This window comes from Heterodontus francisci, chromosome 1 (assembly GCF_036365525.1).
Source record: "Heterodontus francisci isolate sHetFra1 chromosome 1, sHetFra1.hap1, whole genome shotgun sequence".
Lineage (NCBI taxonomy): Eukaryota > Metazoa > Chordata > Chondrichthyes > Heterodontiformes > Heterodontidae > Heterodontus > Heterodontus francisci.
Window position 1 is genome coordinate 214,917,053 of NC_090371.1, and position 22,601 is coordinate 214,939,653.

General features: G+C 42.0%; 1 protein-coding gene across 2 annotated transcripts in view; it reads left to right on the top strand.

Moving 5' to 3' along the window:
• Positions 1-22,601, top strand: part of LOC137355454 (uncharacterized) — a 121,566-nt gene that overhangs the window by 24,171 nt on the left and 74,794 nt on the right. For both annotated transcript variants that reach the window (XM_068020619.1, XM_068020710.1), the window contains exons 3-5: positions 3,207-3,298; positions 21,756-21,831; positions 21,965-22,059. In XM_068020619.1, the coding sequence (XP_067876720.1) occupies positions 3,207-3,298; positions 21,756-21,831; positions 21,965-22,059 (263 nt within the window). The remainder of the gene's footprint in view (positions 1-3,206; positions 3,299-21,755; positions 21,832-21,964; positions 22,060-22,601) is intronic.

Consider the following 22,601-nt stretch of genomic DNA (forward strand, 5'->3'; position numbering starts at 1 on the left):
GGAGGAGATAGTTTGGGTAAAGTCAAAGTACATTCCCACGAGGGGTAAGGTAGAGCAACCAAAGCCAGAGCTCCCTGGATGATGAAAGAGATACAGAGTAAGATGAAGCAGAAAAAGGGTGCATATGTCAGATATCAGGTGAATAGCACAATCGAAAACCAGGCAGACTATAGAAAGTTCAAAGGGGAAGTGAAAAAGAAATAAGAGCAGCAAAGAGAAAGTATGAGAAGAGCCTGGCAACTAACATAGAAGGGAATCCAAAAGTCTTCTCTAGGAATATAATATAAACAGTAAAAGGGTACAAACTGACGAAGTAGGGCTGATTAGGGACTAAAAAGGAGATTTATGCATGGAAATGGGTTGGGCATGGCTGAAGTACTAAATGAATACTTTGCATCCGTCTTTACCAAGGAAGAAGATGCTTCCAAATCATAGTGAAAGAGGAGGCAGTTGAGACATTGGATGGGCTAAAAATTGATAAAGAGGAGGAATTAGAAAGGCTGCTGTACTTAAAGTTGGTAAGTCACCTGGACTGGATCAGATGCATCTAAGGATACTGAGGGTAGTAAGGATGAAAATTGCACAGGCACTGGCCATAATCTTCCAATCCTCCTTAGATACAGGCGTGCAGCCAAAGGATTGGAGAATTGAAAATGTTACACCTTTGTTCAAAAAAGGGTGAAAGGATAAACACAGCAACTACAGGCCAGTAAGTCTAACCTCAATGGTGGGAAAGCTTTTAGAAATAATAATCCGGGACAAAATTAACAGTTACTTGGACAAACGTGAATTAATTAAGGAAAACCAGCATGGATTTAAGGACAAATCGTGTTTAACTAACTTAATTGAGTTTTCTGATGAGGTAACAGAGGAATAATGAGGATAATGCGATTAATGTGCTGTACATGCTGTAAGGCATTTGATAAAGTGCCACATAACAAGTTTGTCAGCAAAGTTAAAGTCCATGGAATAAAAGGGACAGTAGCAGAATGGATATGAAGCTGGCTGAGTGGCAGGAAGCAGATAGTAATGGTGAATGTTTGTCTTTTGGACTGGAGGAACGTGTATAGTGGGGTTGCCCAGGGGTTGGTACTGGGACCAGTTCTTTTTTTGATTTGTATCAATGACCTTAGGTGTGCAGGGCACAATTTCAAAATTTGTAGATGACACAAAACTTGGATGTACTGTGAACTCTGAAGAGGACAGAGATAGTCATCAAGAGGACATAGACAGGCTGATGGAATGGGTGGACAAATGGCAGATGGAATTTAATGCAGAGAAGTGTGAAGTGATACATTTTGGGAGGAAGAACAAGGAGAGGCAATATAAAATATACAATTCTAAATGGGGTGCAGGAGCAGAGATACCTGGGGGTATATGTGCACAAATCTTTAAAGGTGCACGGCAGATTGAGAAAGTGGTTAATAAAGCATATGGGATCCTGGGCTTTATAAATAGAGGCATAGAGTACAAAAACAAGGAAATTTGCTGAGTCTCCATAAAGCACTAGTTCGGCCTCAGCTGCAGCATTGTGCTCACGTCTGTGCACCACTCTTTAGGAAGGATGTGAAACATTAGAGAGGTTGTAGAAAAGATTTGAGAATAGTTCCAGAGATGGGGGACTTCAGATACAGGGATAGATTAGAAAAGCTGGGGCTGTTTTCCTTACAGAAGAGAAGGTTGAGAGGAGATGATAGAGGTGTTCAAAATCATGAGTGAATTGGACAGAGTAGATAAGGAGAAACTGTTCATTGACAGAAGGGTTGAGAACCAGAGGACTCTGATTTAGAGTGAATGGCAAAAGAACCAAAGGCAAAATGAGGAAAAACTTTTTTACGCAGCGAGTGGTTGGGATCTCGAATGCACTGCCTGAGTGTGTGGTGGAGAAAGATTCAATTGTGGCTTTCTAAAGGGAACTGGATAAAATTATCTGAAGAGGAAAAATTTGCAGGTCTATGGGGAAAAGGCAGGGGAGTGGGACTAGCTGAACTGCTCTTGCAGAGAGCTGGCACAGACATGACAGGCCAAACGGTCTCCTTCTTAGCTGCAACCATTCTATGTTTATATTATCCTATATAAATTGTTCTGATAATAGACTGAAGGTTCAGTGGATGCGTTGATTGGCAAAAGAAAAATCACAGCGACCTTTGTATTTACTGAGGATCCTGTTATCTTACCTGAGTATAATTTGAGTTATTGTTTTGGAGCTTGTTGTATACATGTAGTGTAGGCCCTAGAAATTGGAAGGCGCTGTGCCCAGTTTCGGGTGCTAAAATGCCTCTGATAAGGCAGGAAGCAGCGCTCATTACAAATTGAAAGTGTGCCGCCTGCCATATTGACATATGCAAAATATTAGGCATCCAAAGCTCATGCCTGAAACAGGTGTTAGCACCTTTGCACATTTAAATAAAGGCCCTATTGCCTGCTTGAAGCTGCCTCTGCAGTATTGGGTTGCTCTGGTACCAGCAGCATTCAGGAATATCAGGTGTACATGCGGTGCAACAGACAGATGTTAAAGGGGCCGCTGCAGGCTACAACCAACAAGGTAACTGTTTAAAATATACTTACCTGAATGTGGAGTCAGGAGGAGCAGGAATGTTCCTTCCAACCCCACATTCAACCTTGCTGGCTCCTGCTATCCACTGCTGCGCCACCCCCTCCACCCCCATCAATCATGATCTTGGACCCCTGTCCGTTCCCCCCCACTCTGGTACTAGCCTATCCTGATCCCAGTCACTGCTGCCTTCCCTCCTGATCATCTTAGCCCCCCACCTTGACTACCATTATCTTCCCTCCTGATCTCCCCCCTTCCTGATTGCCACCCCTCTCCAGATCATTCCGTCTCCTGATTGCCCCTTCTCCCCGTTTCCCTCTTCCTTGTCTCCCCACTTTAAGGACTTATCTGAGAGCCATTGCTGGTGTTACTGCAACCTGATCTTTGAGTCCCCTTCCATGGCAAGCTACCTGGGGATGCCCATTAGGAGTTCACAGCTCACCACTTTGATGATAAAGAGGCATGAGGCCTAATATTATGTGCGCCCTGAGCCAATCTGTTCAGGCATGGGGATTGTTCACTGTGTGCCCATTTCATTCGTATTTCTAGGCCTAGGTTTTTTAACTACCCTATTAAGAAATAGTCAATATCATGCATAATATGCTGTGCGTTGACAAAGACAGGTTTGTCTTGTGACTTATTCTTTTGACAGACAAATGGGAAAAAATTCTCAGACGAAGACCTGGATGGAATAAACCTAATATACTTTCACAATCAACATTAAACACTGACAGAACCAGAGAGGTATTTAAAAAGTTAAACTTTGTGATCGGTACTTTTTATATTTGATATGAAGGTACTTCCCTTTTATAATTCTTTTTTGAGGACTTGTGCTAAAACTGAAAAGATTCCATGGATGTGTTTTTTTTACCAAGTTCATGACAGGACAAGATGTTGTTTGAAAGCCAATAAAAACAAGAAATGCTGGAACCACTCAGCAGGTCTGGCAGCATCTGTGGAAAGAGAAGCAGAGTTAATGTTTCGGGTCAGTGACCCTTCATCGGAACTGACAAATATTAGAAAAGTCACAGGTTATAAGCAAGTGAGGTGGGGGTGAGGCAAGAGATAACAAAGGAGGTCTGGATTGGACCAGGCCACATAGCTGACCAAAAGGTCACGGAGCAAAGGCAAACAATATGTTAATGGTGTGTTGAAAGACAAAGCGTTAGTACAGATTAGGTGTAAATACACTGAATATTGAACAGCAGCAAGTGCAAACCTGAAAAAAAACAGTGGGTAAGCAAACTGAACAAACTAAGATGAAATGAAAAAAATGCAAAAAAAAGGATTGTAAAAAATGTAAAAAAGAATGTGAAAAAAAAGGAAGAAAAAATAACTAAAAATGAAAGTAAAATGGGGGGCTGTCATGCTCTGAAATGATTGAACTCAATGTTCAGTCCGCCAGGCTGTAGTGTGCCTAATTGGTAAATGAGATGCTGTTCCTCGAGCTTGCGTTGATGTTCACTGGAACACTGCAGCAATCCCAGGACAGAGATGTGAGCATGAGAGCAGGGGGGAGTGTTGAAATGGCAAGCAACCGGAAGCTCAGGGTCCTGCTTGCGGACTGAGCGGAGATGTTCCGCAAAGCGGTCACCCAGTCTGCGCTTGGTCTCCCCAATGTAGAGGAGACCACATTGTGAGCAGCGAATACAGTATACTACATTGAAAGAAGTACAAGTAAATCGCTGCTTCACCTGAAAGGAGTGTTTGGGGCCTGGGATAGTGAGGAGAGAGGAGGTAAATGGGCAGGTATTACACCTCCTGCGATTGCAGGGGAAGGTGCCCTGGGATGGGGACGAGGTGGTGGGGGTAATGGAGGAGTGGACCAGGGTGTCACGGAGGGAACGATCCCTTCGGAATGCTGACAGGGGAAGGGAGGGGAAGATGCGACTGGTAGTGGCATCACGCTGGAGGTGGCGGAAATGGCGGAGGATGATCCTTTGGATATGGAGGCTGGTGGGGTGAAAAGTGAGGACAAGGGGAACCCTGTCACGGTTCTGGGAGGGAGGGGAAGGGGTGAGGGTAGAGGTGCGGGGAATGGGTCGGACACGGTTGAGGGCCCTGTCAATCACAGTGGGGGGAAATCCTCGGTTGAGGAAAAAGGTCATATCAGAAGCACCGTCATGGAAGGTAGCATCATAGAGCAGATGCGTCGGAGACGGAGAAACTGGGAGAATGGAATGGAGTCCTTACAGGTTCTTCGCTTCTTCCTGGAACAGAGGCCCAACCAGTCCCCATCCACCACCACCCTCCTCTGCCTGTCTGAACTTGTTCTCACATTGAACAACTTCTCCTTCAACTCCACGCACTTCCTTCAAGTAAAAGGTGTTGCTATGGGTACCCGCATGGGTCCCAGTTATGCCTGTCTTTTTGTGGGATATGTCGAGCATTCTTTGTTCCAGTCCTACTCAGGCCCCCTCCCCCAACTCTTTTTCCGGTACATTGATGACTGTATCGGTGCCGTTTCCTGCTCCCGCCCCGAACTGGAAAACTTTATCAACTTTGCTTCCAATTTCCACCCTTCCTCACCTTTACATGGTCCATCTCTGACACTTCCCTTCCCTTCCTCGACTTCTCTGTCTCCATCTCTGGGGATAGGTTGTCTACTAATATCCATTATAAGCCCACTGACTCCCACAGCTACCTCGACTACACTTCTTCACACCCTACCTCCTGTAAGGTCTCCATTCCATTCTCCCAGTTTCTCCGTCTCCGACGCATCTGCTCTGATGATCTGTACTAATGCTTTGTCTTTCAACACACCATTAACATATTGTTTGCCTTTGCTCTGTGACCTTTTGGTCAGCTATGTGGCCTGGTCCAATCTAGACCTCCTTTGTTATCTCTTGCCCCACCCCCACCTCACTTGCTTATAACCTGTGACTTCTCTAATATTTGTCAGTTCCAATGAAGGGTCACTGACCTGAAACGTTAACTCTGCTTCTCTCTCCACAGATGCTGCCAGACCTGCTGAGTGGTTCCAGCATTTCTTGTTTTTATTTCACATTTCCAGCATCCGCAGTATTTTGCTTTTGTTTGAAAGCCACCTGTGCTGGAGGCCACCTGTGATTTGGGCTCAGAAAACAGCAGAAGCCTTGGTGACCTGGAAAAAAAATGGTTCCAGAGAAGCCGTATATCAAGGTTTATGGAGGTCAGGAGGTCAACTCACTGTTTGGGGTTTGAACATTGTTTTCAGTTTTAGCTGTGGTGTGAACTGTTTGAAGACAGTTGGTGTTTTCCTGCTGAGGGAAAATAAATCATCCAGCTCACCTCCTTCTCTACCTCTTTGAAGAAATCCTGCCAAGATTCAGTGCGGCAGAGCAAAAAATCCCTGGTGCCAAATAGCTCCTGAGGAGCTGGAAAAAAATCCTGCGATTCAAGTGTGTGCTGGTGGAAAATCCTTAATGCTACACTTCTTCTAGAAAGCGTGCTAGAATAATTCTCAACATCTCCAGAACGGACTGCTTCTGAAACAATCCTAGTGACCCATTCTCCATATCCCTGGATGCCAGAACAAAAAAGGGACAACTTGCTTCCTTCCATATCTTCTTTCTTTTTTTGTCAAGAATTAGCAAGTATTTGGCCAAAGTAGGTTTTTTTGTCTTTTTTTGTAACAGACTGGGATTGGGATAAAGGGATAGAATTTCGTTTATTTGCCACTAGGGATTCACCTAATGAGTCTACTGGTTTTAGTCCTTTTCAATTAGTTTATGGACATGAGATAAAAGGTCTTCTTTTACTAAAACTAATTAAAGAAAAGTTTTTAGAACAGAGGGATGAATCTTCTGTGTTAGATTATGTACTGTGTTCCAGGAGTGGCTCACAAGAGCTTGAAAAATGGCTTAGGAACACCAAAAACTTCTCAAACAACCATGAAAAAATGGGCAGACAAGCATGCCAAGACCCGAACATTTCAACCAGGGGATGAGGTGTTAGTATTACTGACTTTTCACGGTGAACCACTGAAAGTACAGTTCAATAGTCCATAGTTCAGTGCTCAGAAGAATTGGGAAAGTAAATTATTTGATTGACACCCCAGATCGCCAGAAAAAAAAATCAGCTGTATCATATCAATATGTTGAAACAATATCATCACCGGGAGGAGGATAAGCAAGCACAGGTATGTCAGGTAGTAGGGACAGTGAAGGATGAAAGGGATAGTGAGGATGAGGCAGAAGGAGACCTAGACCATTCTCAAATTGAACCTCCTACTTTCTGGTTAGCTAATACTGAATGGTTAGCGAGATTGGACACTATGCTTTCATATTTAGATGCAGAACAATGAGAAGACCTAACTGTTATGACCGACCTCTCCTGTCAAAACCCCCAATCAAAATATATGATTCTGATTGTGTTGAGAGAAACACACTGATAATTCAATCCTGTCACTCCACAGATCGCCTAACATTTCATTTAAAACTTTCCAAATTAAAGAAAGACCCAGCCAAATTGTACCATCTGTTAATCCTCGAATGAGGCTAACCAAACCAGGTGTCTTTCAATCAACAAATTCATTGTTTAATTAAAAAATCTAAATTCTTAAACACTATGAAGATATAAACAACATTTAAAATAGAAAAAATTAGAGTCCTTGCAAATTTACAGTCCAATGTTGCTTGAAGTCTTCACAGAATGTTGCTTTCCATCTCCAGAGAATTTCAACAATTAATGACTTGCAAACACTTTCAACAGAATCAATCTGACTTTAGAGTTTTTGAGGGATAAAAGATTGTCACAGTCTAACTTCCCTACCTTCAGTTTAAATTACCAGAGATCTTTGTTTTGGCTTGACTTTTTTTTAGAATTTTGAGAGATAATAATTAAACAAACTAAAATCCTATTCCTTCAGTTTAATGGTTGAGAGCTCTTTTTCAGGTGTACTAAAAACCACAGCTGTGTCCTCTGTCTGTGTGTTCTGTTAGAACAAACTGTCTTCAACTAAAAGCCAGTTCAAAACTGAATTGTAACAAATGTATCGCATGAGACTCACTCCCAGTGGCTCTATCTATTGTAACAAGAATGCGCCCTTTGAATCGCAGTTTCCAAATGGCTGTTTCTAATGGCAACCGAAAATGCACCTTTCTATAACTCCTGAGGCTTGCCGGCTCTTAAAGCAATACTGATCCTTTGCAAACCTTAAAGGCAAACTGCATATTCCAGGAAAAAAAAAACTACAGGACCATGAATTGTTAGGGAGATTGGACACTATGCTTTCATATTTAGATGTGGAATAACAAGAAGACCTAACAAGGCTACTTACAGCATTTAAAGAAGTCTGTAGGGACAAGCCAGGATGTACAACCTTAGCCACACATGATATGGATATAGGGGAATCTGTTCCTACTAAACAGCATCCTTATCACTTAAGTCCAGGTAAACAGGCCCAGGTGAAAACAGAAATCCAATACATGTTGGAAAACCACCTAACTGAACCCAGTCAAAGCAGCTGGAGTGCTCCAGTGGTGTTTTTGCCTAAATCTGACGGTTCAACAAGATTCTGCATAGACTACAGAATGGTTAATGATGTAACAAAGGCAGACTCACCCAATTCCTCTCTAAGAAGACTGTATTATCGAGTCATAGTTATACAGCACAAAACAGGCCTTTCGGCCCAACGCGTCTGCACCGACCATCAAGTACCCATCCAATCTAATCCCATTTTCCCGCACTTGGCCTGTAGCCTTGTATGCTATGACGTTTCAAGTGCTCATCTAAATACTTCTTAAATGTTGTGAGGGTTCCTGCCTCTACCACCCATTCAGGCGGTGTACTCCAGATTCCAACCACCCTCTGGGTGAAAGAACTTCTCCTCAACTCCCCTCCAAACCTCCTGCTCCCTCCCTTAAATCTATGCCCCCTGGTTATTGACCCCTCCACTAAGGGAAAAGTTTCTTCCTATCTATCCTATCAATGCCCCTCATAATTTTATATAACTCAATCAGGTCCCCCCTCAGCCCTCTCTGCTCAAAGGAAAACAACTCAAGCCTATCCAGTCTCTCTTCATAGATGACATGCTCCAGCCCAGGCAACATTCTGGTGAATCTCCTCCGCACCCCCTCCAGTGCAATCACATCCCTCCTACAATGTGGTGACCAGAACTGTACACAGCACTCCAGCCGTGGCCCAACTAGCGTTTTATGTAGCTCCATCATAACCTCCCTGCTCTCATATTCTATGCCTCGGCTAATAAAGGCAAGTATCCCACATGGTTTCCCAACCGCCCTATCTACCCGTGCTGCTGCCTCCAGTGATCTATGGACAAGTACACCAAGGTCCCTCTGAACCTCTGTACTTCCTAGGATCCTACCATCTATTGTATACTCCCTTGCCTTATTAGTCCTCCCAAAATGCATCATCTCACACTTCTCAGGATTAAATTCCATCTGCCACTGCTCCGCCCATCTTACCAGCCCATCCATATCGTTCTATAACCTAAGGCTTTCCCCCTCACTATTTACGACACCACCAATTTTCATGTCATCTGCGAACTTACTGATCATACCTCCTATATTCACGCCTAAATCATTAATGTACACTACAAACAGCAAGGGTGCCAGCATCGATCCAGCAAACCTAAGGATTGGGAGCAGTTTAGAATTCAGCAAAGGAGGACAAAGGGATTGATTAAGAAGGGGAAAATAGAGTATGACAGTAAGCTTGCAGAGAACATTAAAACTGACTGTAAAAGCTTCTGTAGATATGTGAAGAGAAAAAGATTAGCAAAGACAAATGTGGGTCCCTTACAGTCAGAAATGGGGGAATTTATAATGGGGAACAAAGAAATGGCAGACCAATTAAATACATACTTAGGTTCTGTCTTCACAAAGGAGGACACAAATTACCTCCCAGAAATGTTGGGGAACATAGGGTCTACTGAGAAGGAGGAACTGTATGAAATCAGTATTAGTATGGAAATGGTGTTGGGGAAATTGATGGGATTGAAGGCCAATAAATCTCCCAGATAATCTACATCCCAGAGTACTTAAGGAAGTGGCCCTAGAAATAGTAGATGCATTGCTGGTCATTTTTCAAAATTCTATAGACTCTGGAACAGTTCCAATGGATTGGAGGGTAGCTAATGTAACCCAATTATTTAAAAAAGGAGGTGGAGAGAAAACAGGGAATTATAGACAGGTTAGTAGTGGGGAAAATGCTAGAGTCCATTATAAAAGATGTAATAGCAGAGCACTTGGAAAATAATGACAGGATTGGACAAAGTCAACATGGATTTATGAAAGGGAAATCTTGCTTGACAAATCTACTGGAATATTTTGAGGATGTAACTAGTAGAATAGATAAGGGAGAACCAGTGGATGTGGTATATTTGGACTTTCAGAAGGCTTTCGATAAGGTCCCACATAAGAGATTAGCATGCAAAATTAAAGCACATGGGATTGGGGGTAAGGTACTGACACAGATAGCGTACTGGTTGGCAGACAGGAAACAAAGAGTAGGAATAAACGGGTCTTTTTCCGAGCGGCAGGCAGTTACTAGTGGGGTACCTCAGGGATCAGTGCTTGGACCCCAGCTATTCACAATATACATTAATGGTGTAAATGGTATTAAATGCAATATATCCAATTTTGCAGACAACATAAAGCTGGCTGGGAGTGTGAGCTGTGAGGAGGATGCAGAGAAGCTCCAGTGGGATCTGGATAGGTTGAGTGAGTGGGCAAATACATGGCAGATGCAGTATAATGTGGATAAATGTGAGGTTATCCATTTTGGTGGAAAAAACAGAAAGGCAGATTATTATCTGAATGGTGATAGATTGGGAAAGGGGGAGGTGCAGCGAGACCTGGGTACCCTTGTGCACCAGTCGCTGAAAGTAAGCATGCAGGTGCAGCAGGCAGTTAAGAAGGCAAATGGTATGTTGGCCTTCACAGCGAGAGGATTCATGTACATTAGCAAGGATATCTTGCTGCAATTATACAAGGCCTTGGTGAGACCACATCTGGAGTACTGTGCACAGTTCTGGCCTCCCCATCCGAGGAAGGATGTTCTTGCTATGGAGGGAGTGCAGCGAAGGCCCACCAGACTGACTCCTGGGATGGCAGGGCTAACGAATGAGGAGAGTTTGGGTCTATTAGGCCTGCATTCACTAGAGTTTAGAAGAATGAGAGGGGATCCCATAGGAATCTATGAAATTCTAACAGGACTGGGCAGACTATATGCAGGAAGGATGTTCCCGATGGTGGGGGAGTCCAGGACCAGGGGCCAGAGTCCAAGGACAAGGGGTAAGCTATTAGGACTGAGATGAGGAGGGATTTCTTCACCCAGAGAGCGGTGAACCCGTAGAACTCTCTACCACAGAAAGCAGTATTGACAGAGTGGGCAGTGCCACATTTCTTACAAAAGTAGTTTTGTGAAAGGGATATTGGTAGGTTCCTTTAACACCCTGAGCTAAAGAAATATCAGTCTTTGTCACACCAGGCAGTCTTTTCCAATGCCAGTGATGCCATTTGGGCTAAAAAAAAATGCTCCAGCAACCTTTCAGACACCAATGAACCAAATGATAGCCAGTGTTCCTAACTGTGTGGTTTATCTTGATGATGTGCTGGTATACAGTGACACTTGGAAGGACCACTTGGAACAACGAGAAGCTCTGTTTGGAAAATTACAATTGGCTGATTTAGTGATAAACCTTGCCAAAAAGTGAAATTGCAAAAGTGAAAGTAACCTACCTCGGGCACATAGTAGGGCAAGGACAAATGTTGCCAAAAACAGAAAAGTACAAGCATTGATGGAGTTCTCTGACCCTAAGACTAAGCGAGAAATCATGAGGTTTTTGGGGATGTGTGGTTTCTACCACAAGTTTGTCCCAAATTTTAGTACTAAAGCTGCTCCACTGACAGATTTGCTACAAAAAAAGAAAACCAAGATAGAGTGGTCAAGGGACTGCCAAGCCTCTTTTGAGAGGCTGAAGGCCATTTTGATTAATGAATCAGTGTTGGCTGCTCCAAATTTCACTAAGCCCTTCAAGTTAGCAATTGATACTAGTGACCTGGGGTCAGTGCAGATCTGTTACAAGACGATGAATCAGGCATACAAAAACCAGTGGGATACTTTTCCAAAAATCTAAATTGACACCAAAAAAGATATTCAACCGTGGAAAAAGAAACCCTCGGTTTATTACTAGCTCTTAAGCATTTTGAAGTCTATGTCCACCATGACTACAGATGGACACTGGTATATACTGATCATAACCCCCTAACCTTTGTGGATAAATTCAAAAACTGGAATGGCAGACTATTCCGTTGGAGTTTACTATTTCAACCATATTAATTAAAGATTATCCACATTATGGGAAAAATAATCTAATTGTGGATGCTTTGTCTAGAATCTAACTTTGCTTTGGGTTGGCTGAATGCAAAGATGGTACTAAGCCAAACTGTATTCGCTACAAGTAAAGAGTGAATGAGAATGAATGTGTAAATGTGTTTTAATAATTTTTCGTCTATTTTTTCATTCTTTGTAAAGAAGCGCATTTAAAAATGGCATTTCATTCCTCCAAGGATGGAGATGTTACGAAAGTGCTTCCATTTTAAAAAATATTTTTATTTTTTGAGGACTGAAAAGACATGAAAAGACATGAAAAGATTCCATGGATGTGTTTTTTTTTTACCAAGTTCACCGACAGGACAAGATGTGGTTTGAAAGCCACCCGTGCTGGAGGCCACCTGTGATTTGGGCTCAGAAAACAGCAGAACCCTTGATGACCTAGAAAAAAAATGGTTACAGTGAAGCCACACATCAAGGTTTATGGAGGTCAGGAGGTCAACCCTCTGTGCTGAATTTTACAGACCCCAGACCCCCGACCTCTGGGATCTTGGGGTGTAGGGAGCCGGAAAATTCTTCCGGCAGAGGCTCGCCACCGGCCTCGTCGCCTGGGAGGCCCGGCCGATATTGCTGGCGGCAGCGAGGCCTCTTGGTGGCCTGCCTGCAACCTGGTGACAGGAGAAAAATTTACATACGTAAATAAATTTAAATAAAGGAATTAATTACCTCCTCACCTCCGCCTTCTGTCCCGCTGCAATATTGGTGCCGGTGGCTGGCACTCCAGCACCTTTGGGGAACCGAGGCATAACACTGGTGGGGAGGGGGGAGCAGGTAGGTTTTTCAGTGTGGGGGGTGGGGGAGCTGCATCAAACTAATCTCATTGGTTTAGGGGATGGCGGGAAGGGTTAGAGTTTAAAGTTTATGTACTTGGGGGGAAGATCAGGTGGGCAGGGGAAGTGTTTTGGGGGGAGAGGGCAAGTAATGCATTGCATGGTTATTGGGGGTTGGGAGAGGGGCAATTTAAATCTTTAAAAAAATTTTTGATACCTAGTTCTTTAAATATTGAAGTTAAATGGAAGGGCTCGAAGCCCTTTAAAAATGGGGTCAGCACCTGTGCAAAGGTTGCTGATGCCATTGCCAGGGATGGACTGCCTGCTCCTCCACATTATCGGGGTGGGCAGTCCGCCCTGGCCATTTAAATGAGCCGCTGTCCTGAATAACGCAGCGGCTCCGCAACATGCGGTCCGCATGGGCGGACCGCCAATCAACGGCGGCATTGTAAAATGCAGCCCTCTGTTTGGGGTTTAGACATTGTTTTCCGTTAGCTGTGGTGTGAACTGTTTGAAGACAGTTGGTGTTTTCCTGCTAAGGAAAAAGAAACCACCCAGCTCACCTCCTTCTCTACCTCTTTGAAGAAATCCTGCCAAGATTCAGTGTGGAACAGCAAAAAATCCCTGGTGCCAAATAGCTCCTGAGGAGCTGAAAAAAATCCTGCGATTCAGGTGTGTGCTGGGGAAAATCCTTGATGCCACATTTCTCCTAGAAAGCCTGTTTGAATACCTCTCGACATCTTCAGAACGGACTGCTTCTGAAACAATCCTAGTGACCCATTCTCCATATCCCTGGTTGCCAGACCAAAAAAGAGACTACTTACTTCCTTCCAAATCTTCTTTCTTTTCTCGTCAGGTATTAGCACGTATTTGGCCAAAGTAGGTTTTTTTTGTCTTTTTTGGTAATAGACCTCTGCAGAGTGAATTTCTGTATTTTTTCCAATGTGTGTGTGAGTGCAATTGGGGAATTTTTAAAAAGAGAACTTTCATATTTTAATCGGTGTGTTAATGCTTTGCTTTGTTACTGGTTATGTCTTGTTTTATAATAAATCGATAATTTTGTTGTTTATTAAAGAAACCTGGTTGGTATATTTTATTCTGGGATAAAAAAATTAGAGCACATGATTGGTTGTATCGGGAACTGGGTAGATGTTGTGACCTGTGTAGAAGTGGAACTAGAAAAGACAATGCACTCCTTCCACCTCGGTCGCAACATATTTTGATTGTTTAGGCCTTATCCCTGTCCAATAAGGTGGGATAAACAGAATTTCAGACTGATCAGACAGCAAAGGAAGCAATTAAACACTTGATAATGGAATGTGCTAGGAAATTATTATTGATAAAGTATCTTATGCTGTATCAATATCAACTTTGAGCATTATACTTGTAAAAATAAATAAATCTATATTTATGTAACTCAACAGAGATTAATATAATGCAAACATTTAGTCATGTTAAAGTACATATAGGAACAACTACACCGAGCTTTATATCACCTACAAGCAGATCTCCCATTGCATTACTCACTGTGAGTCAGAGGATACCCTGTTTTATATAATGGGGTCTTTATGCCATGTATGGAAACCAGCTGGGCCACTGAATTATGTGACTGAATAATTTTTTTGATTGAACAGCATTCTGGGATTTTTAGCGGTGTTTTGGGGATTGTATTCCACAATATTATTAACTATTTTGTGAAATAAATAGATGAATGTCCTTTACTTTAAATATATTCTTATACATTATATATAATATATATATACACATACCCCTATATTTCATTTTTATCTCTTTCCATTTTTAAAGCTTAGGATACACAATAAGATATATCAGCAAATTCTGGAAATCTGAACCAAATGTGTAAAGTGCTGGAAACACACAGCAAGTCTGTAGAGACAATAAACAAATGAACTTTTTGGATGTAACCCTTTGTCAGAACTGGGAAAAAAAATTAAAACATTTAAATAGGGACAGAATAAACAGGAGGGGGGAAAGAGAACATTCATGTACACGAGAGAAAACAACTGAAACCTTAACTTGTCTGTACTCCCTACAAATGTTCATTGACCGACTTAATGTTTCCAGCTTATTTTTGTTCTTGTTTTTGTTCCTGATTGTCAGAACTAACTTCTGGTAAACTATAATTTTGAAGATTCTAAAAGATCAAATTATTTGTTGAGTTTTCTTTTGTTTCATTTTCACTATCATTTTTTTTAGTAATAATTAGTTTGTCATCAGTTTTGCATATGTATAATTCTTGCAAATGAATAAAGTGTATATAATTTTTTAAGATGTCTGAATCATATAAAATATTTAAATAAATTATTTAAAGCATTTTAAAGGTTCCTCTTCAAGCTAAATGAGCTTATCATGTGAGTAGCTGCATCATACAAACTAGAGGAGTCTGTACTGAGATAACTGGTGTCACACTGGGAACTGCAATTGACCTAAGCACTGCTGGGTTGGAGAGAAGAGAATCACTGAGTAATCCCGCTTTTGAATGCTATCCAGTGAGCTCTGCTTGAAATGCTTCTGTGTTCAGTGGTGGGTGTGAATAGGATTGGGCTGGAGTGTGATGACATCAACATTTACTGTCAGGTTTCATAGATAAATAATGGCCATGTGGATGAGGTACAGGAGGGTGCCTACAGCCTGTGGAACTGTACCCCAACAAGAAATCAATCTTCAGGAAAAGAAGGAATGGAAGAAAATTAACAAGAGAAAATTCGTTTTCTTTCTCATTTTTGCCTTCTGCAATCTCCCCATGTCACACACCATCCTCAATTGTGGGGACAGGCTTGACCCTTATTCTCAGGCATTCACCAATGTTGATATGTACCTGAAAGGTAGGAAGTACACAAGAGCGGCACAGAAGTAACCAGATTTTTGATTTTCCTTTATCAGTATAGAGAAGTGCATAGAATTATAGAATATACAGCAGGAAAACCAGGCCATTTGGCACAATTAGTCTCTGCTGGTGTTTATTCTCCATGTGAGCCTCCTCTCATTCCATCTGCCTCATCTCAGCCTTTCAGCCTATCATTCTATTCCATTTTCTCTCACGTACTTGTCTAGTTTCATTTTGAAAGCATTTAAGCTACTTGCCTCAACTATTTCCTGTGGCAGTGAGTTCCAATTCTAACCACTGTTTAGGTAAGGAAGCTTCCTTTATCTTCCTATTGGATTTATTAGTAACTATATTGCATTTAGGGCCCCCACTTTTGTATTATCCCACAAGTGGAAACATTCTCTTCATATCTACCCTTCCAATCTATTCATAATTTTAAAGACCTCTATTAAGGTTTTCTCTAAGTCTCTTTCCTAAAGAAAGAAGCCCCAACCTGTTCAACCTTTCCTAATATCTCAGTCTGGTACTATTCTTCTGAACCTTTTTTTTGCATTTTCTCTAGTGCTGCTATTTATAATACCAGAACTGCGCACAACCCTTACACAAAGGTGTAGCCTGACCAGGGTCCTATACAAGTTAAGGTAACTTCACTACTTTTGAATTTTATACCCTAGAAATAAATCCCAATAAATGCAAGATATTAAGGGGAGGTAACAGGGTAGATGGAGAGAAACTATTTCCACTGGGTGGGGAGTCTAGCACACGGGGGCACAGTCTAATAATTAGAGCCAGACCTTTCGGAAGTGAAGTTAGGAAACACTTCTCCATACAAGATGTTTGGAACTCTCTTCTACAAATGGCAATTGATGCAAGATCAACTATTAATTTTAAATCTGATATTGATAGTTTTTTGTCAACCAAATTCGGTATATGGAGTTAGGCTGCAGACCAGCCATGATCTCAATCAATGGTGGAACATATTTGAGGGACTAAATGGTCTACTTCTCACCCTATGTTGCTATAGTCCTGTGCTTTGTTAGCATTTTTAATTATTTTGCTGACCTGTGATGTTCTATTAATAATTTGTTTACCTGTATCCCTAGATCCCTTTGCTCATCTGCCCCATTCAGTTTCTTGTTTTCTAAGGTCAAGGTGATATTTCTGATTTTCCTACTAAAGTGCATCACCTCACATTTATCAATGTTAAAGTTCATTTGCTACTTACTCACTAGTTTGAAAGTTTTCTCATGTATTATATTGCATTCTTCCTCAGTATTAGCCCAGTTGGTATCATCTGCAAATGTTGGTATTGAGTTACTTATTCCTAAGTCCAAATCGTTAATATAAATTATAAATAACAGTGATCCTCACACTGACCTTTGTGGAGCACCACTTTCTATATTCCTCCAATTTGATTAACTATCCTTTACCCCTGCTCCCTGCTTTCCTTTTTTTTTTTGCCAATTTGCTATCCATTTAGCTATTTATCCCCTGACTCCACATGCCCTAACCTTTGTCAAGAACCTAGTGTTATGATCCTACTTTTTTGGGGGGGAAATATGCAGTGTGTCTTTAAGTCAGCAAAGGATCAGTACTGCTTTAAGAACAAGCCAGCCTCAGAAGTTAGCAGGGGTTAGAGAAGATGAATTCTGGTTACCGATGGATACAACCATACAGAGTGGAAGAATCAGCCATCTTCAAATATGCATCGTGGTTGCCTTGGACACAGCTATTCAGAGACTGAGAATCGATTTAGTGGAGACAGACTGTTCTAACAGACAGACAGCTGGACCAGCATGAACGGAGCTCTGCAAGCGGCATTTCTTGCCGATGAATTTGCTTTAATTTATAAGTTGGTTTCCCGGGGACAACCTTTCCTGATCACCCCCACAAATCCGAAAAGGACAAAGGGTGGGAAGGTGATAGAAGCCCAGGCAGTCCTGGGAGAGAAAGAAGAGCAGGAGACACAGGGGGCCCTCCTCCAGCCAAAAAGGAAGGTGCTGTGAGCAACAGTGAGACCCAGAGACCTGCATGCTTCCATTGTAATAAAGCAGGGCATTTAAAAGCTGACTGCTGGAAACTAAAGGGGAAACTGGTAGGGTTAATCAGGGCACACCCGCTCAGTGAAGACATGGGCCTGATGGAAAACATAGAACAGGCTGTGGCTTTGACTGCAAAAAGGATGCAACCCAGGAAGCTTACTACGGCCAGTGCAGGAAAAGTTAATAGGATTCCTGAAAGTTATGAGGGTTTTGTATTTGAAGGGAAAGTAACCACATATCCCTCGAGTGGGGCAAACAAGCCCATAGTGATTCTCAGGGACACAGGGGCCACCAGATCCCTTTTACTGGGAAAAGGCCTGACCTTTCCCCCAGAGAGTGCAGTGAACAGCACAATGGTGGTGAATGGCATTGAAGGGCAATGTGTGCTTGTACCGGTACACCAGGTGCACCTGGAGTGCGACCTAGTTTCGGGACCAGTGACTGTAGGGATTGTCCCTAGTTTGCCTGTGGACGGGGTTGACCTGCTCCTAGGTAATGATCTGGCCGGGGTGAAGGTGGTAGCCCCAGCAGTAGTGAAACAAAGACCGCAGGAGGTCAGACAGACAGGGCAGTGGCAGGAGACAGTCTCCTGCATTTTTCCTGAATGTGTAGTGGGAGACTGCATTGGCACTGCAGGCAGATGACCATGTGGTCTGCCTGTCCGAGACTTTCTTTGGAAAGTTAGGAGACCCAGGGAATGAATTAAATGGATTTTCTCTAGCTGAGGCTCAGCGAGCGACCCAGTATTGTGAGAGTTAGCACAGGCTGCCCAGTCTGAAAGTGAAGCAAAGGGAGTCCCTGATTGCTACTGTTTAAAGAATGAGGTACTGACGAGGAAATGGAGTTCTCCTCACAGACCTGAGGACCAGCAGTGGACTGTGGTTCACCAGTTAGTGGTGCTGCAGAGATACCGGAGAGAAATATTAAGAAGGGCCCATAAGACTACAATGGCTGGACATGCTGGTATACGAAAGACCAAAGCACGCATAAGACAGCAGTTTGACTGGCCAAAACTCCACAAAGATGCAGTGAAGTACTGTAGGAGTTGCCACATGTGCCAGGTTGAGGGGAAACCCCAACTTACAGTGAAACCTGCACCCCTAAGTCTTGTACCGGTGTTAGGAGGACCCTCCAGCAGAGGGCTGGTGAACTGTAAGGGACTTCCACTGAGAATAAAAGGGGACAGGCAAGCACACGGCTGGCAAAAGTTTAGAAAGAGAAGGGGAGAAAGTGGGCAGGTTTAAGGAAGTCCAGGAAAAATCCCAGATGAAAATCCCTACTGTCTGGTCAACCAACCCCAAAAAATGTGAAAAGTTAGACCCCACATCCTCCTATGTAAATGTAGACTCTGGAAGCAGTTGCTAACAGCATTTACAGGAACCTGCAGAAACAAAGAAAGACTACTCGGGGGCAGAGAAACTGTGAGAGTGATGCCTCACCTAGTTGAAGTGTCACAGGAGAATGCAATTAAGTCTGCACAAATCTCTGCAGGTAGGAGTGTCCCAGAGAACAAAGGCTAGAGTAACAGAGACTCCTCCCCCACAGTCAGAGGAAAAGGGAACCACCCATCCCCCGAAGCTAAAAGTCTTCGCATGACTGAAAGTTCAGGATAGACGCACCCCCTACTAACTCTCCTGAGGGAAAAAAGGGGGAAATTAAAGCAGCCCTGGCACCCAGAACAGACCATTTTTAATGAGTTTCAAGGCTGGTGAATGAATAGAAATTACTGAGAGAAATGCATATTTTCTTTCTGTACCTTATATTTCTCTCAAACACTGTAATGAAATGCGTTGTTTTTCTTCATATCGCATTTCATTCCCCTGGGTCGGGAGGTGTCAGGCAAACCCCCACCTACCACTACTAAGGCACTCATTATTTCGCCACATGAACAAAAACTTAGAATTGCAAGCCCTGACTGGAAGGACATTTGCATACTACCAGATAATGTTGAAACAATGGGGACCCAGTAGTTGCTTCCCCAATACACAGAAGTGGTCAAACCAGTTTTAGTCACATGACTAGCTGGCTGGAGTTTTTGAATTTGAAATTCCAACAAAGGATTTGAACTCAGAACGCCGTGTGCTCATGGACTGAGAACATCTCCTCTTCTGACTGCCTGCCTCCATCTCTTTCCCACGGAACTGAATCTTGTGAAGACACGTAAACTCAAAGAGAGAACAGTCTCCTACATGAACAAGGTTTTAGACGAATACTGGGCCCTAACGAAACGCAAGACCATATCTTAAATCAAGGACTACATCAAGTTTGAGAAACAGTAACAAGATATTGCCTCAAACTGTTCTACTTATCTTTTCTGCTCTTTTCTGTCCCTATTTGCATGTGTGTGCCGCACGTGCATGCTAGCCTGGGCGTATTGTATATCCGCAGGTATTAGCCATATTAGAGTTTAAGTTTAAGGTTTAATAAATTTCATCTTTCTTCTTTAAACTACTGAAAGCCTGTTTGTGCTCATTTCTTTTCCTTATAATTGGAAGGTTGTGAACAAGGACTCACAAAGGGATTCATAATGTGTTTAAAATTAAACCCTGTTACAATTAAGACCAGGTGAAGATAGTAAGAGACCCCTAGACACCTTTCACACCTGGTCGTAACAATGTGTTACCCTTTCGGAATCCATGCTGACTATTATTATATTTTCTGCCTCTAAACGCTCTTCTATCATTTCCTTTAGTATAGATTCCAGTATCTTTCCTTTCACTGATGTTAAACTGACTGGTTTATGGTTCCCAGAACTCTGGCACTAGCCTCTTTTTATGGAACATTTTGTATGTATAAACTGGTGCCTCTGCGATCTCCTCCCTAGTTCTCTTGTATATGTGTGGGTGCATGCCATACGTGCATTTTAGTTTTACTAGTTTGCCAATTATTTTCTCCTTTTCAATCCCAACTGCATTAATATTCTTTTTGTGTTCATCCTCTAATGATATGTCTATTTCATTATCTTTTCTAGTAAAAAGAGACTTCAATACTCTACCATTTCTTTATTACTAATAAGTTTATCTTGTTGATCCTTTGGTGGCCCTATCCCTACTTTAATTTTTCTTTTGTTATTAATGTGTCTATAGAACACATTATTTTATATTCCTTGATAATTTGATTTTGTCATTTTTCTTTTCCTTCCTGATAGTTTTTTAAGCTCTTCATATTCCCTTTTGTCCTCCTCCCCTTTTGTATCTAAATACTTCTTATATGTCTTTTTCTTTAGATTCAATGTTCCCTCTAGTTCTTTTGCCATTCATAGTGTCCCATTATTAGCTTCCTTGTTTTGGCTTTTAGTAAAATATATTTCACTCTATTCATTACGTGGGGTTGAGGTGGTTTCAAGATGACATGCCTGAAAATGAAAGATTAGAATCGAGTAAACCTTCTGTGGCAGCCATAGTAATCTGATGCATGAGCCAGGCAGGTCTGACCTGCTCCAGGGCACTCTTGGTAATTTACTCATTGATTGGACTTGCAGGGATAGAGCTATTACTGGGAGTTGGCATTGTTTCCAGTAGACTTCAAATAGCCCTGTGACCGTGGATAGGATAGTTGGAAAAGGAGCGAGGAAGTTCACCAATATAGTAAGGTGGTTTTAGCTGGTTAAACTGCCATAGTCCCCATAGTACTCACTTGGGGCTTCGTAAGCTTTATTAACGTGCACCTAAGCTCTCTGAAGTTAAGTCGGGTGTGCGCCTCTGAGGAGAGAGTGCGCTCTTCCTATCAGGCCAACATAAACATAAGTGCAAATTTCTGCTTTGAATGCTGTTAAGCCTGATTATAGATTTCTTTCTGTGTCAAATATTCAGTTGACCAGACAAAAATTAGTGTCTTCTGACTTTTGCACAAGTTGAAATCAGGAACTTACCATGTGAAGAATTGTGGGAATAAACCCATTTCCTAAGAATTAGTTGGAATGCCTTGTTGGAGCACCCTGCACTATCAAACAATGACGTTAGAGGATCCGTCTTCTCCTCTCTGATGTAACAGTGTAATTGATGAAGAATGTGTAGTGTAAATATTCAGGACATGCAGATACAGTTTCATATATTGTACAGATGTGTGTACTGAGATAGTAATCAGCAGAGTTATGCAGAGTGGAGTTGTTCTACTAAACATGGTTACATCTCTGTTCAGCACTTTGTTTATTCCCATCAGAAGTAACTAAAAATGACTGATGTAATCCCATTCTATTCCAGTCACTTCAGGCAATGTTCAATGACTCAAATGCAGCTTGGGCAACCGAGGCCTGGATGAAACTTACCACTGAAAAAGGTAAACAATTGTGATGCTGATGCTAGCTAACTAATAACTACTGTTACTTTGTGTTTTGAAAAATCCCTTCTGATGTTTCCAGATTGAAAGTTTGACAGAGATGATGACAGTGTGAATTATCTTGGTTCCTTAGATTGCCAGGCTGTGAAAAGGATGATAGACTGCATCATCAGTACATCAGTGGATATAACAAAGAAAGATGCTGCAAGACAAAGCTACATCAGACAAGTAAGTTACAGGCACTGCAGGTTGAGAGTAATTTGTAATTTCCATGACTGTTACACGAAGGGCATGTACTAATCACAAATGGCAATTTCTTCAACTGTTGTTGGCATTATAAGAGTGTGATAAATCATGTTATTGTTGTAATAAGATGTGAAAAATAGCAGTGCATTCTGACAAAATTACCTCCAGAAATATAATTTCATAATTATTGCTTTGAAATTTGGCACTTCAAATATTAGCATGTAGATGCTTAATGAGTTCACTATTTGCCTACTATTTTAATGAAGAATTGACCAACTTAAAATGTCTGCTAATACAACAAAGGAATTTGATACCAATGTGTTAAGTGTTTTCATGCTTAACGTGTGTGTCTGAAATTCCTTTGTCTGTTGTTCTTCAAAAAGATAAGTTTCAAGGCAAAGGTCACCATGGAATTCAACACAGACCAGTGTAATTCTTTGCTCTTCACACCATCTGACATGATGTCCAGCATACCGCCCTATCTTTCACTATTTAATACATTTAAATTATTCCTTGTATGTCCT